The 16,787-nt window shown below is 41.3% G+C and overlaps 1 protein-coding gene across 1 annotated transcript in view; it reads right to left on the minus strand.

The window, feature by feature from the left end:
* Window positions 1–16,787, minus strand: part of sorcs3 (sortilin related VPS10 domain containing receptor 3) — a 214,213-nt gene that overhangs the window by 38,339 nt on the left and 159,087 nt on the right. Inside the window, exons 10-18 of the mRNA XM_047579158.1 lie at window positions 14,420–14,566; window positions 11,544–11,646; window positions 10,677–10,753; window positions 9,405–9,496; window positions 7,692–7,799; window positions 5,124–5,241; window positions 4,908–5,041; window positions 912–1,025; window positions 198–369 (exon numbers count right to left, since the gene is read on the minus strand). Coding sequence (XP_047435114.1) covers window positions 198–369; window positions 912–1,025; window positions 4,908–5,041; window positions 5,124–5,241; window positions 7,692–7,799; window positions 9,405–9,496; window positions 10,677–10,753; window positions 11,544–11,646; window positions 14,420–14,566 — 1,065 coding nt within the window. The remainder of the gene's footprint in view (window positions 1–197; window positions 370–911; window positions 1,026–4,907; window positions 5,042–5,123; window positions 5,242–7,691; window positions 7,800–9,404; window positions 9,497–10,676; window positions 10,754–11,543; window positions 11,647–14,419; window positions 14,567–16,787) is intronic.

Below are 16,787 nucleotides of genomic sequence, written 5' to 3' on the forward strand. Positions count from 1 at the left end.
TTGGATGTTTATTGATTAAGAGTCCAGAATTTCACCTCCAAATATATTGCAGGATTATATCTGTAAAAGAGAAAATTGCCACTAAGTCACCAAAGGATTATAGGCACTATTGATATAAAATCTGTCAAAGTGTTTCTTGTCCTCTGATGTCCAGAACACGTGTCTAGCTAGCCCAATCATGTTGATCGTATTCTCACCTCATCCAGATGAACCAGGAAAGTGACGTTGCTGTCCAGGTTGGCGGTGAGTTTGCCATCTTTAGTGGTCAGCAGGAGTCCTTTCGGAGATCTGTTGGGGCACTGCTGCTTCCTGGCCGTGTACATTTCCTTAACTCCTTTCGTGCAGTTGTTCAACACCACTTTACGGTACCTTTGGATAGATCCAAAAACTGAAATGTGGATTTTTTTTTTCTCAAACTATGACATTATTTTGTCTGCTTGTCGTTCAAGCTACTCATTTACAGAATAACATTCTCATTAAAACTAACCCCATCATGCTGCTTGTGGTTTACGGACTACTTTGTTGAACTCGGCAGAGTGCAGCTGCTGTGACAGAACAGCCTCACACACTAGATAACAACTGACAACACAAGCTGTGTCAGACGCTGAGACACCTTGGGAAGCTTAATCACAGCGGTCGTGAATAAAATAGTCCCACTGTGATTAAGCTTTGCGAGGTGTTTGTCCCCTGGGGAGGTTCCAGAATGAACACGCACGATGCATCTGCTTGGCACAACAAAGAAAAAATTGATTATAAGGGAAAATAAATTATCACACCAAAGACAGAACAACATGAGGTATAGTTGTTGAGGTGTGCTTTGACTACACGGTCTACTGCGGTGGGAATGGGTCTAACTTCATGGATGTGGTTGTAAATTGGTCTACTGAAATCTTAAACCATACAGTCCTTACCCTGTGCTGTTGAAGTAGTTTTGACCCTGGCTGCAGCTACTGGACACGGTGGAAGGATTGAACCAGAAGGCAGGTCGGCAGTTCCCGTCACCCCGCCGCTCATATCCATAATCACTGTTAGACAAAAAAGAACATCCACACAGCACCTGATCAATATCAGCATGTGAAAGGCTACATATTGTCCCACATCCACATTTTATCTCTTTATAGCTGATGTCCTGGGGCCTGTCTGGGTTAGAGCTGTGTTATTATCACCCATTGATTAAGGGCACTGCGCCACAGCACCGTTAAACTGTGTGTGTGTGTGTGTGTGGAGACACACTCGGGAATTGAAGGCTTTCTACAGTACATAAGGATGACTAACCCTCAGTTGCCTGCAAGCGTTTCCAATCAGAAGATGATTTACATCTAACAAAGCAAAGTAAGCAAGTGCCCGTTCTAATAATGGTCCTGACATTGATTTATCAATAATTACCAAGCCAGAACAAATAAACAAAACTAATAAGCCTGGAGCTGACTAGTCCACTAGTTTGATTCTGTGATTACGACAGTGTGAACTATTCATTATTGTCCTGTCAGGGCTGACTGGCTGTATAGATACACATGGCCAAAATAGGTGAAAGGTTAGTAACGTTGAATGGTCTTGTATTTATATAGTGTCTTTCTACCCTTCTACGCAAAGAACAGTCACAGGGATGGCACTACCTGCTTGTTCACACAAATACAGATTCAGCAACTTAGGGTTCACGTACACTTCGGCATGTGGTGCATTATGTATAGTGTCTACACCCCTAGAGAATCTCCTCCTAAAAATGACTCCTAACATCAGTGTCTCATTCTTAGTAGTCCTCACTAGACAAACAGAGCCTATCAAACAAATTAAATGTTATATTATGAGTTTGTTTGCTCAAGAGCAATCTTCATCTGTGGGGTGCAAAAGTAAGCGAACCCTTGTTTTCAGTATCTCCTCTGACCCGCAATTACAACAGCTAGAAATCTTCGAAAACTTGCTGGGTTTCTCAACATAAAGTGATGCTTCGGATTCTTCCACAACAATTTTGTTGGATCAAGATCAGTACTTTGACTTGGCCACTCCAAAACATTCATTTTGTTCTTCTTGAAATCAGACTTTTGTTTGCTTGGTGCTGCGTGACCCAGTTTCTCTTAAGATTCAGCTCACGGACGAATGCCCTGACATTTTCTTTTAGAATTCCCGGGTATATTTCAGAATTCATTGGTCCATCAAACTGTCCTGGCCCAGCAGCAAAAGAGACCCAAACAAGGAACAGCCTCCATATTTCACGGACGTGATGAGGTTCTGGTGCTGAAATGCCGTGGTGTGTCATCTCTAGACACCCAGACTTCTCATTTAAAACCAAGCAATTCTACTTTAAACCTCACTTGTATGTAATATATGGGTCTTGAATGAGCAAATACCAGAGTATAATATTTTTGTTTAATTTCGGTTGATTAGGTTCTCTTTATCAACTTTCAATACTTTAAGTCCGTTGATGTTTAAAATATTTTTTTTTATGCAGAAATGTAGAAAATTCTGAAAGGTGGAAATACTTTTGAGCAGGCACTGTATATGGCAGGTGCCATCAAAATATTTAATCACCATGAATTTTTCTTCACTTTGAGCAAAAGAAACATTTCTTTCTACAAACTATCTTTTTTAATTAATGAAGAGATTCATTTATTACTGAAATATTTTCAAACAAGGGCATCAAAACGGTGTGAGTTCCAGGGCTGCGAACAAAGCCTCCCCAATGAATATGACTATGACCGTGTGACTAATCCCTGGCTGCAACCTTTTGAGTGACTTTTTGTTTCTCGATTTCAGCTGTGACATTCAGATGGCAGGGTCAGAACTTGGTTTAAACAACATGAAAGCATGGATCCATCCTGCCTTGTATCAACGGTTCACGCTGGTGGTGGCGGTGTAATGGTGTGGGGGATATTTTCTTGGCACACTTTGGGCCCCTTAGTACAAACTGAGCATGGTTTAAATACCACAGCCTGAGTATTGTTGCTGACCATGTCCATCCCTTTATGACCACAGTGTACCATCTTCTGATGGCTACTTCCAGCAGGATAATGCACCATGTCACAAAGCTCATATCATCTCAAACTGGTTCCTTGAACATGACAGTGAGTTCACTGTACTCCAATGACCTCCACAGTCACTAGATCTCAATCCAACAGAGCATCACCTTTGTGATGTGGTGCAATGGGAGATTCTCATCATATATGTACAGCTGACAAATCTGCAGGAACTGTGTGATGCTATAATGTCAATATGGACCAAAATCTCTGAGGAATGTTTCCAAAACCTTGTTGAAAGTATGCCACCAAGAATTAATGCAGTTCTGAAGGTAAAAGAGGGTCCAACTTTTTACTAGCAAGATGTACCTAATAAAGTGGCCAGTGAGCGTATATGCCATATACAGTTGCTCTCACACTTGAAGATGGAATCTCTGCGCATCAGAAAAACAGATGCTTTGTTTTCCTTCAGTAGGCCTCAATGTATGCTTGACTTACTTTTAATAAAAATCTTGGGTTAAAACTTACATTGATCATACGTTTCAAGGATTTTCTATGTGACAAATTATATGATGAATTATTGCTCTTGGGTCCACAAAGCCAGAGGTTGGTTTGCCTTGCTTTCATGCTACAAATGAATGCCATTTTGGAACCAACCAAATTAAACTAAAAAAGCAACTGCCACAAGGCTCCTGATTTCCTCATTTAGTTCTGGAAAGAAGGCGGAAAATCTGACTCAGTCCCCGGTGGTCAGCATTCAAAACAGATGTGTGGTTATTTTGTATAAGGCAAATAAGTATGCACGTCACTGATGAAATGGAACACACTCGTCACACCTCCAATTAACTTAAACGATTCTCCTTAGAATTTTAATCATGTACCAAATAATTCCCTGCAAAACTGAACATGACAGACAGAAATCAGACTCAGACGGCAAAAGAAAAATAAATCAAACTTTACACTGGTTCAATGGGAACCAATTAGTACTCACTCTGTGCCTTTCTCCAAACATTATTTACATAAGGGCTGTAAGTTGGGCTTTTTTCTGGGGGGGCTGTTATTACAAGATAAAAAAAAAAAAAATACAACCGCTTAAGATTTGCATACAAATTGAAACTATGTACACCTCCACATGGTCTGAAAAGAATTACAAGCACAGTCAGCTCGCAGACAGACATCACGGAAACAGACATTATGAGCAAAAACTGTGTAAAACCACCCCAAACTTATCAGATTTTTGGAAAACACACAACAAATTGGGTAAATTAATGAGACGCATGGACTGAATATGCAATGGATTCCACTTAAAGTGCCGAAAATGGGCCTCTAGGATGAAAAGTGAAAGTAGCCTGCTCTCTCTGTCTTGTCCAGCCTGTATGCTTCAGTGTTAAATTACTGATCACAGGAGATGACTTCTTTTTTTTCTTTTTGAGCAGCAGTGATGATCTCTAGCTTGTAATTTTGTCAGTGGTGCTGCTGTATTTTCCACAACAGCAAACATCCATCAGGCTAATTTTCTTCAAAACATAGTTATTAGAAAACCATTAAAAAAAGCATGTGTATTTAAGAACACAGTGATGAACACAGTGAAGCTGACAAAAGCTCTACTGTTCCTTAATCTGTTTGCTTGTTGTGCTCCAGATCTAAAGTTACAGGATATTTGTGGCTAAAGCATGGAGACCGGATGAGCCCTAAGGAGCATATTTGAGAGGACCGAAGAGGCCATTTAATGGCTGGATGGTCTCTCTTGAAAATAAGAAATAGCTACTGAAGGATAGCTGTTTTTTAAGAAGTGGCTTGATTGGGATGAGTTGAGTCTCATTGTACATGTGTGGCAGTGTGTTGGAGAACAAAAGCTGCCGTTAATGAAGTTCTTTAGCAGACAGCGGAGGGAAACATAATCCCCCAATTATGAAGAAAGAGGGTGCTGTAAAAAGGCGCACATCATCTTACCATTCAAAGTCATGAGCTCTGCAAATGCAGGACTCAGCTGAGAGGATTCTGGAGTAGTCTTTTCCCAGCATGCAGTAGTTCCCAGGCCTGCGTTTCATATAAATCTGTTTTTGTCCCATCACGCACGGCTCACCCTGTTGGCACAAGCACGGTGAGCGACACATCTGTTCTCATGGCACAAACTTTACTCCAGTCTATGAAATGCGTCAGTTGTACCTGGTTGTGCAGGTGCCAGGTTTGATAGTCCTCCTCTGTGCATTTCCTGCTGAAGATGGATTTGTAGTCTATCTTAATGAGCTGCCATTCAGAGCGATGGCTGAAGTGTCCAAAAAAGCTGCAAAGGAAGCAAATGTCAAGAAAATGATTCGAATTACAAGTAGCATGAAAATGAACAAATCGCATGATTAACATAAATGAGAGGTGACGCAGTTACTCTGTGTATTTAAATAAAATGTTGAAGGTTTTCAGCAGTTCCATCAAATAGACAAGATCTCATTCTGTAGATAAGATTGATTCCAGTAAGGTTCCTTTTCCCTCTCGTCATGACCCCTAAGTTAGGAACCCCTAGATTCAAGTACAGCACAGAGTAGATAAAACAAGAATTGATGCTTAAAATTAATGCATCTGTATATGACACTATCAAAAAACACTATATGTTTAAACTTTATGTAATCACGTCATATTCTGAGAAACAAAGGGCTATAGTTTTAAAACAGGGTCATAATATGTGATGAGGGGTCACAAGCCAAAAAGCTGAAACGATGAAACTTTGGCAAAAGTTTCTCCCATGTCTCATAGCAAAGGCTATGAGTGTCTTCTACAAAAACATGAATGACAAAGCATTATCTTGACTGGCGTAGATTTTCTGGGAAGCAAACCTCAGCCAGAAAGTTCCTGAACCCTTTATAAAGTTCTACTTCCTGAGCAGGGAGTTCTACAGTATCACCTCAGAGGAACTTCCTGTAGGCCCTGGTTTCTCCAGTACCCCTTTCACATCGAAAATATGGGGTTGACACGGAATTTCAGACCCGGGTCGACCCGTCTTTGGTGTGCTTTCACCTCGCCAGCAGTCCCAGGTCAGACCTCCCGCCGCATGAGCTGCGTGCCTGTTTTTTCCTCCCTCTCGTCATCACGTTGACAACGTTGTCATTAGATATTTAAGTGCGCCAAATCTCCTCTTCTCCACAGATGCAGAGCAGCTTGCGGATCACATTGCCAGTGCGCTGCCATGATTGATAAAAAAAAGTGTGCCATATCACTATACAAGCTGTATATAAACACAGTCGCACATGCGCTATTCATATCGTTCCCCGGCGCGATTTCCCGAACATGACATAGGGCTGATATCTGTCCATCATATCTGTCCGTCATTGATTGGTCTCTTATGGGAACAGACCATAAAAGCAGACAAGTTTTTGAGCTGCTCTCAGCGCTGGAGCTTCTACAATGACACAGTCTGACAGGCCGTCCAGTGACAAAATCAGAATGTGACAGGCAGGTACATCAATGTCTTCGTGTAAGTTAGTGGGTCGACGCAACATTCCTGTTCACATCGAAGCCAAGCCCAGCTGATAAAATTCCGGGTCGATTGCTGGGTCATTCAATCCCGGTCAAAAAGTGAGTCGAACGACCCGCATTGACCCAGGTTTTTCATTTGGTGTGAAAGGGGGTCAGGAGAAACATAGGAATGTAAGCCGAGATTTTCAAAAGTTACTTGTTCCCAAAGGAATGTTCTTGTAGTGAAAATTAACCTATGCTTTGTACGGCCAAACTGAATCAGGAAGTTGATCTGTAAACCTTATGTGTTTGAAAAAATCTGATTGCTGATGATCATCGATCACCATGATGGATGTTCTGTTTGACTTCCAATCTCCAGTCTTTCAAACATGCACAAAAACTGACAGCAATTATGCTTTTTACACGTCCAACACGAATGTTGGATCATACATGAACATTTTCTTCTGCCAAAGCTAAAACCTTTATTTAACGAGAAAGATTGCAGAAGTTTTTTGTAGTCTACTAGTTTATTCTGAGGGCTCACATAAAAAAAAATAATGACGTTTCCTGCTTAGTCACGACTCTTGTTGCGGGAATATTTCAGACTAGAACACACATTTTCAGGGACTTCAGTGTTCAATGTTTAATCAGCTTGATTGGCTAAGCATGTGCACACATATGCAATCAATTAGTTCTCAGCACACATCTATTATTACACACACACACACACACACACACACACACAAAGAGTGATAGGACAGAAGATAAGCGTCTCGGGAGAAAGGACAAAACCAAGTGACCCTATAGTTTCTCTAGATACATGTTCCTCTTAACAAAGCAATATGGATTTGTAGCGTTCTTGAGAGTCGTGCTTGTTTCAGCTTGTTTTTGGATATTCAGCACTGTATATGACTGAGGATCCTCATGATAGTCCAAAGCTGCCCACTTACATCTCAAGGTGTAATGATAGCATTTCCTTTCACAAGCAATTTTCCTACAGTTCAGAATGATTATGCAGGTGACTCATAACCACCTGACAAACAGTCTACTTGATCCATTATCTGCTGTCAGAAAGAATAAATGCATCACATCTTTCAGTGGAGGCCTTTCTTCTTGGTACTTAGTCCATTTAGCTTTTCTGCTGAGGAAAAAAATAAATCAGAGTTCTGGACAGAAACCAGACAATACCCTTCACTTTTCACTCAGCCCACAGCGCATCCGACGAGGACACAATATTCAACACCTTTTAACACCAACACCTTTGCCATTCGTCACTTTGGGACTTACGTCATGATCTGGTTCTCGGCTCCAGCCTCCACCAAGACTCCGTCCACGAAAAGAGGCACAGAGGAGAAGCTGTGCTGAGTCCACTGCCGCCCCTCGTCAAAGCTGACCCTGTGTATGAGTGTCAGAACACGTTCCCATCATTAACTTGGCATCAGCAGCAGCAGGGAAACAGACGCTCTCCACTGGAGCCTGGTCACGGGGGAGATCAGAGTGGCTGTGTTGTCTCAACAGAGGAGTCTCTGTGCAATTAGCTACTGTAGCTTCAGGTAAATCCAAAAAAAGCTGAACGTGAAACGGATACTTGAGACAGTCTGTCAGGTCATCAAACCAAAGATGCACAAAACTGCTTTTAGAGAACATAAAAAAACAGGAAATGTTTTGGTATCGGAGAGGAAAAAAAGGTAACGTCACGCATCCTGGGTAAAATGTCTGGAGGAGAAAAAAGACCAGAATAGAACTGTTTCATGTTTGACTACAAAACTGCTGAGGGAGAAGGAGACAGCACAAAAAAAAAATTTGGACAGCTTTCATCATTGGGTCCTGGGCGCTATTGATTCTGACAGCTTATCAACATCGGTGCTGGAGTGAGAACAACTAGGAGTACCTGAGTTTGACACGGCTTGAAACACTGCTGAGGTCTGTGCATGGAAAAAAGAAACTCCTCTTATGTTACCTAACAAAAAAAAAAAAAAAAAAAAAAACACTGCCTTCATTTGACTAAAAACACTGGCAACAGGAAAATCCTCGACATGCACCTATTATGAGATTCAGACAGGGGTAGTGTTTAACCTAAGTCTGGCTCCAAAAGCAATACTATTCCATAGCTGGTCCACAGAGGCCTATTCTTCTTCTGACTGTCAGTTTTTTCTTCACTTCCTCTACCATCACACTTAAATTGGTTGGGAGACAAAAACCCAGCAGGTTACACTTCACTGGTTCTAAAACTAATTTCAAAATTGTTGCAAAAGTGACTGGAGTACAGATCTGGTCTCACTTGGATTAGTCTGCACTGAGGCAAAGCGTAGGCACCCGTTTTGGCAAGAGGAAGGCAACGTGCTAATGAGAACACTAAAGGCAAACTGTTCGCTGTTAATGATAAGTGAAAAAAAGCAGCAGGGGTGCACTCATAGTAGGGCCAGTCCCCCCACCCCCCTTAGCTGGCTCACACTCACCACTGATGTGCAGATCGATGCTCTGATACCAGATCTTTATGCTCTAAAATTGATTCTCAAATCACAATATTGATACTTCTGATACTTCAGCCATTTGAGGTAATTGTTATGGAAATTATTTTTATGCTGCTCTATCTATTGGTTTGTAAATAGTTAAAAGCATTAGATTACTCATTTCAGGAAAAAAAATTATCAGATTAAACTAAGACGTTGCTAAGTAACGCATTGCTGATGTCACTGGATGCAAGTTTTCATTTTTAAGTTTATAGTTATCTTCAAAATAGTCGGCCCTCCTCCTCTGATCAGCGTGAACCCTTTGCCGCTGCCATTGTTGTGATGGAGGGATGGTCACAGCTGCTGTGCTTGGCTTATGCAATGCCCTAGACTGCATTGCTATTTTGTTTTTTGTTGACATCAAGTGTTGTGCATAATTTATAAGTGCACTTTTTTAATGTAATTGTTACCTTAGAATAGCTGCGAGGAACTGGGGAAGCATTTTAAGAAGGAAACTTATCCAAAAAAGTTCTCCAAGTGGACATACCACAAATGTCTGGTTGGCACTGACGGCTGTTTCACAGCGACAAGGGCGCCTCCTTTATCCAGAAACCACACATTGTGCTCTTCTTCAAAAATCTGAGCAGACAGATACAGAAGTTAGTGTTGCACAATACAACTGGGGAACAAATAAAATAAAACTCTTTTTATTTCATTATTCACAAGACATCCTAACAAGTCACAGCCTGCCTGCTAAACCCAGCACTAACATCTCAGCACGCTAAGCCACATACAGAGTACAGAGAGCAGTACCACCGTTTGACAACTAAACAAACTGAAGAGCATGTCGGCTGAGAGCGGATCACTGTGTGACTCTGCTCTTAATTAAACTAACTTCACACATCACATCAAACCTCACATTCATTTCAAGGCCTTGGGTTGTTGGCTAACTGCACATCAATTGTCACTCATCTATAACATCAGTCCAAATATACTCAGAGAGAATGGATTCATTCCAACCAGAGATAAAGTATCAGATTAAGTGTTTATATGGTTATTAGGGGCTGAGATTTTGCTGTTGTACTGATAATCAAAGGTTTACACCACACAACACAGCTTCACATTCAGCCTGACTTACCCTGCCTATAAAACGTTGGTCTGGAGTTGCTTTGTTGGGAACTGATTATACTCTGGGCCAATTCAATTGTTTGAGTGGTTCTTTTTGGGGGGTGATGGACAAAAGAATAACAGCGGTGTCGTTATACTTGTTATTTGAGTGCACAGGAATTACATTTGTTTACAACAAATTGGCTCTGATTAGTTTTGGATTTATCCTGTAATTATCCCTTCATAGTAATAATGAAATCTAAATGTTACCAGACTCATATTCTGGTAAGAATTGAGTGCGACTATTCCAGCCTTTCATCCCTCTCAATCTGACTGCAAACTCCTTCTGATCAGGCCCGTCTGTCCTGACTGAGGTACATGAGAATTTATTATTCTCAATATTAGTGGAGTACTAGAATCCATAGAAACATATCTACTGAATGTGAGCTGGAACGTATCATACCAGAACTATGAACCTGGAACATCTAAAGGGAACTCTATCCTCCATCACTGATCGTCCCTTAAGGCCTCTTGTAAGTGGCTTATGTGTCTTTCTGGAGTGGTACCTGAAGGTGGCAGGGCTTAGCAAAGCACTACTTTGATTGCATAACAAGTCGTCCTGATGCAATATTTGTAAAGCAGCTGTTAAATGTTTAACAGCCGCTGTCAGAGTTTGTTATACGTGTCTGTTGGTGGTTGGTTCGTGTCTTACCTGTCTCCAGCTATTCCCAGCATCAGATGAGATGAACATGCCAACGTTGTTGTAAGACAGCTCGGCTCCAATATTTCCTGCAGTGGAGATGACAACAGAATATGGGACTGCAGAACCACAGTGAGTTTGCACACATAAAGAGCCACATGCGTGTTTTATATACACGCTGCCAATCACAGCACGTCCCTGATTCATTTATTATTTTGGCTCGAATCCCAGATCAGCTTTCTGTGGCTCGGCCTGTTTGAATAACACTGAGAATAGTCAGCTTAATTCATATGGACGCCTGCATCATTCAACATAAAGTCAGACGTGAAGGAGGGCAGCGTTAGAGCATAGTATCTCTTCAGTTTTTTGTGTGTGCAGCAGGCAAACTGATTTCCTCTGTTGATCTGCTCTACCATCTTGGCCACGGCTCAGTAAACGGGCATGTGTTTGATCTGGATGGTGTTTGTCATGTTGGTGAGATGATCTCTGCACCAGCTGACGTCTTAAAAGGCGCAGCGGGCAAAGTGAATCACGGTGCCAAAGCAAACTCTTGGCCAGCAAAACACAGACAGACACACACACACACACACAAAGACATGCCGTGCAAGGGCGGCAGTGGAGATGTATGTTTATTCAGCATTCTCAACACCAAAGACAAAACAGACGCGCACTCGCAGCATCTTTCACCGCTGCTAATACGTCTTCCTTCCCTCGTCCCTTTCATCTCTTGCACACTGCAGAACACCAACTGTTACATGTTGCATATCGGTGGACATGGGATTCCCAACATGTCATGGTATAGAAGTAAAAAGAGATCCAGCAGCAACTTCCAATGTAGCTACGAATCAGTGTTCTAATTTCCTCAGTGTTGTGACTGACCTGTGGCAACTATGATCCCCGGTGCAGAACTCTTGGTGGAGATTGTTCCCGACAAGTACGGGTTCTCTGACATTTGCAGTTGGAGATGGAGGGAACAAAAAGGCTAGAAAAGAAGAAAAAAAACAAAAACTATTGAAGTGTAAGGCAATTTGGAAAGAGAAATGTAGACATTAAAAACACACTTTATTTAACATAAACATAAAAACACAGCAAAACCATCACTTCATGTGGTGGATTTTTTTTATACTGGATCATATTTATCTGAAATATTGTATTACTCAGGTTTGCTGTGCATCAGCTTATTTAATTAACTACCAGGTAATAACAGAGTTAGAGACGAGTTATGTGAAAATGATAGGGTCAGAAAAACTGCAGAATGACAAGAAAAAAAAACATTATAATTAGCCTCCCAAAAAGAGCTAACCGCTGCCTTCATAAGTTTTGCTAATTGCATTTAATCTGTCATTAATACAAAGAACGATGGAATTTGCATTAAAGTGTGAAATCAAGCCTCCAGGGCATGCACACAACAGAAGACAATTACATTTGTTCACAGAGCAGAAAAAAAAGAGTGTCTGCTTTCATCTTTGCAGCAGACAGCATGTCACTGCTGTAAGGACATCAAGGGCAGCGGGACTGAACAGAGTAATCAAAAGGAATCTACAGCAGTAATTAAAATGTCATATCAATGCGCAATCACAGGGAACCTGTAAGTCACACCGCAAAGCCCAGAAATCACCTCATAAACAGCATGAAGTCCTACTAATGTCAGAAACATGATTCTTCTTCTTAACAGACGGCCTGTTAGCTGTAGTGGCAAGGCTGCCTGATATAGAATGAATGGTAGCGCATGCAGTAGATCTGGATCTGCCACCCAAAACTTGAGCCTGAAAATCTGTAGTATAGAAGCATGTGGTTTTCACAGTAAATCAGAGAAGATCAAGGAAACATCCTTAGGTCAAATGTGGTCTACAAAGTAAAGCTCTACATGAACGCTGTGCTTTATTAGGTACCATTAGAAGTGGTCTATATCCAGTGTGATGATGTTGACAAGTGTCTGTATAAGCACGTATGTTCTCATGGCCTAAATACACGTTTACATTTGTATACATCTTAAGGTGCTTTTAAAATACTACGGGGCATAGACGCCGTAACCTACGTACGTAGCCTACGTTGCAAGCCATTTACACGTGTGTGCTTGTCAGTCTGAATCGCTCTGAAATAACGCTAGTCGACGCTGTGTCTTTTACCCCCATCAGGTTCATTTTTGTTTCTACTTCTTGCTTCAGTTTCAACAACTGCTACTGAAACTTTCATCAAATTTCACCATATTTTGGCCGAACACGAGTCATACAAATGTCTGAATCTCCAAACCTCCTCAGTTAAACTTACCAATTCTTTGCTGATCCAAAACAACCAGTTTGAAGCCGAAACACACAACTACCAAGCAGACTGATTGCAGTTCTCGCACTCTGTGTCACCGTGGTACGTAGTTACATTTCTGGGGAGGTGCACATGAGTTACAGTGCAAGGCTCTGTGTCAATTTAATGCAGTAGTGAAGTTTAAACCGCATATTAGGGGCAAAGAAACATGAAGGGTAAATTCATTAATCTTAAAAAATTGAAAAATGTCACAAAACTATAAATTATAAATTTAGAATTCAAAAATATTTCAATTAGTGCCCTATTAAGGTTAAAACATGTACTAATGCAACTAATCTCAACTAAACAACCATATAATAATTGGTTCTTAATAAATAGATTTTGACCTAAATTACCTTAACTGTGCATTCACACTAGCAGTGAGAGAGCAACAACACAATACATTTCCAGTGGAAACACAGGGACACGAAACGGCAAGAGATGCATGACATAAACGTTTTTCTGGCTTCACCTTTGTGTTTGCTGTTGTTACTTCGCTAACATGTTGACGCTTCAACCTGTCACGTGTGTTTGCTTCACCTGTTGCCATCTGATATATACAGTCAGTGCCTGGTTTAACAGTGTTGAAACTGTCTACTGGAAGCACCTTCATAAAAAAACTGAAAGGTCATCACTTAGAGAGGGAACCAAAGGTTGCCTGTTCGATCTCCTTGTACAAATGTGTCTGGGGAAAGTGTGAAAGCATGCTGCATTGGTTGAGACTGTGTGTACATGTGGAAATCAGGATTTTCATCCCCCGAAAGACTGATTTCCAAAGAAATGCAGTCCCATTACAGCTTGTGCACAAATACAATTATGTTTTTTTTTTTTCACAAAAAGGTTTTCTGACAGATTTTACTATCAGGTTTGTTGGATCATTACGATTTTTCTTTATTTTATCTTCTAATAGTCAAAACTAGGTGCACGTGGCTTTTCTTTTGCCCCAAATAATTCTTGCAGTTCCACAGAGTTCCATTTTAGACCCTATACAGTTTTTGCGATTATTCTTGAACTCGTATCGTATTTCTCAAATTTGGTCTCAACTTCAGGCTCATCGAGTCTTGTTTTAATCATCGTAACATATGCAATATGTAGTTTTTAACCCCATTTTTATTTTGAATTTCTATAGCTGTTGCTTTTATACCTGTTACTTGTTTTCCTCCATTGAGTTGTCTACCGTCCAGGATAAGTGAAGCACAATACATTTTTGTGCATTATTTTTTCTCAATAACTATCAGCAAAAACATTTCCACATAAACTACTGTTTATTTTGAAGGGAATGTACCAGTGAGTAACTTTAGCTGATCTATAAGGCATAACAGTCCACTAGAGTGACATTATAACTTAATTAATGTACATTATTATGAAGTGACATAATTAATTGGGAGACTGTGCATTCTGGTTTGGTGTAATAAACCTTTCTGTATAGATGAAGTTACAATGTAGCATCTTACCAGTATGCAGTGGATGTCAATGCCTTCCAGATCTGAAGAAGGAGCCTGCAGGAGTCTCCAATCCCGGCCTTTATTATAGGTGATGTAGGTCTTCACTTGATTGTCTTGCCTCTTGTTGGCGATTAGAATGCCTTTAATTCCTGCCACCTGATGGAGGAATAAACAACATGTGAAATCTCGACTTTATCCTCAATGAAAACCAGCGGGGAGCATTTTATATTTTATATTCAACACTCCTCTTGTTTCCATTCTAGTTGTGGATGAAAAACACACCCGGTACACTCATAAAAAAAAGGCATTCTGTGTATTGGGGCAGCAATCTTCACAATGGCAGTTAAATGCAAATGGTGTGCCTTGCAAACACAATTTAGCTGAACTGGATGTATTTTCTTTAACTGTGGTAAGAGCTACTGGTAATTATATGCTTACACATCTCTACAATCCAAACAGTACAAAATGACAACCGTAGAGAAGTGTCACCTTTCTCACAGTGGCAAAAACACACTCCACATGACTCACAATTCCCTCGCTGAATGCACTCTGCTACTTGTCTCTCAGGGGTTGGACGTATCCCTCGACCAAACCATGAGTGTGATATGCGATAGAAAGGACAGAGTCACTCCAAATGGTTGCCATAGTGAGGGGCTCCACTTGGATGTGGTTCCCTCCCTGAAGGGGCACGTCTGTATAAGTGGCACTAATAGGCAGCACATTTGACACTGTCATAGAAACATGGCATTCAGGATGGATGCAGTTAACGAGGGTCGTCCCGTCCTTACCCAACGGAGCTGTCAATCGCTGGGGTAATTATTTATTGCCTCCACCTCCTCTGTCACCCACACACACACCTGCACACAAACAAGGAGAACCACCAGTGTCCACCAGCACACATTTCTCTCCATCCATCACTCCCGCCACCCACACACGACTTTCTTTAGGACACAGTGAAGGGCGCAGACGTGGGGCTCTATTCCACAGCACCGATTACTCTGAAAATTTGCTGATTTGCCGCCTCCGTGCATTGACGAGCCCTGCTATTTGCTGTGAGTGGAAATGGAACAGAGCGTAAAGCATGTCGACTGTGCTGCAGCAGGCGAGCGGAGACGGCGCACATCCAGCTGCTTTTAATAACTTCTGCTACCACTGGTGAAGGGAGGATGAGTCATAACTTTGACCATCAAGCACATGCGGTGAACGGAAGACGTAATCGTATTTAACATTTGGTTTTAGCGTGTAATCTGCTCTATGCCCTGCACTCTGAACAAACATCTCTGTTTGCTGACACTGTACTCAGCACTGCACTCTGTTGACATGGAAGCTTCATTTTTGGTATGTTAGTATATGGACCCAAATATAAGACCCATGGAATGGAACCACTGCTGTTTGGCATCGATAAAAATATACATGAAGTTTTTGTAGGTCTCCCTTGTACCACCAAAACAGTTGTGACTCAACAGAGAATGGACCTGGTCCTTCTGAGGGTGTTCTGTGGTGTCTTGCAACAGAATGTTGTTAGTGGGGGTCCTTTGGGACAACACCTTGTGCTGTTTTTTTTTTTTTTTTTTGAGTTTTTTTGAGTTGTTCCTAAATCATTTTTGTGTGTGTCTGTCTCTGGCTGGATCCTGCTGGGGATGACTGCGGCCATAGCCACATCTAGTCATCGCTATGGGGAGGGGGTGTCTGGTCTGGTCTAGGCCAGTAGTACATGTCTAATTAAGAAGAAGGCCAAGTCCAAACGTTTCCCAGCAGAACACTGTATTGTATACTGCACAAGATGTTCAGTGTTATTTACTTCTGCTGTCGGTGGTCATAATGTTATGACTGATCAGTGTTATAAAGGCTTTTTATTCCTATCTACTTGATGGGATGGATTCTTATTTGACCCGGTATTCCACATCCCACTCAAAGCATATCCAGTTCGTCTTAGAATTTTTTTTGTTAAATAGGACCATCCTGATTCTGACCAAAAGTAATCATAGCATAATGACACATAATATTTCTGAGAGCCCTTCAAGGTACTCCAGTGTGGGTTGAGATTAGATTTGAAGGTTGTCAGAGAGTCTTTTATTCAGCTGTCAGGTGGCGAGCGTTCCGGAAGCAAGGAATTGAGCGACGGAATGCAGGCGGCGCAATGAGTTGCAAGTGTAATTGGACAAGATTAGACAGATGTGACGGTGCTGGTTTGTGAAGAGCCTTTAAGTAAAGTAATAGGATCTTGCAGTCAGACAGAGCTGCTGAAGAACTGGGTTGATGTGGATGATGGATAGGTTAGCTTGTCACATCATAGAATCGTGGAATAATTCATCAGTCAAATTATATTTCTGACTCACATTTAACATTACAAGTAAAATAGAGAGAAAGGATTTGT

The sequence above is a fragment of the Mugil cephalus genome, chromosome 2 (genome assembly GCF_022458985.1).
Source record: "Mugil cephalus isolate CIBA_MC_2020 chromosome 2, CIBA_Mcephalus_1.1, whole genome shotgun sequence".
NCBI classification, from domain to species: Eukaryota; Metazoa; Chordata; class Actinopteri; order Mugiliformes; family Mugilidae; genus Mugil; species Mugil cephalus.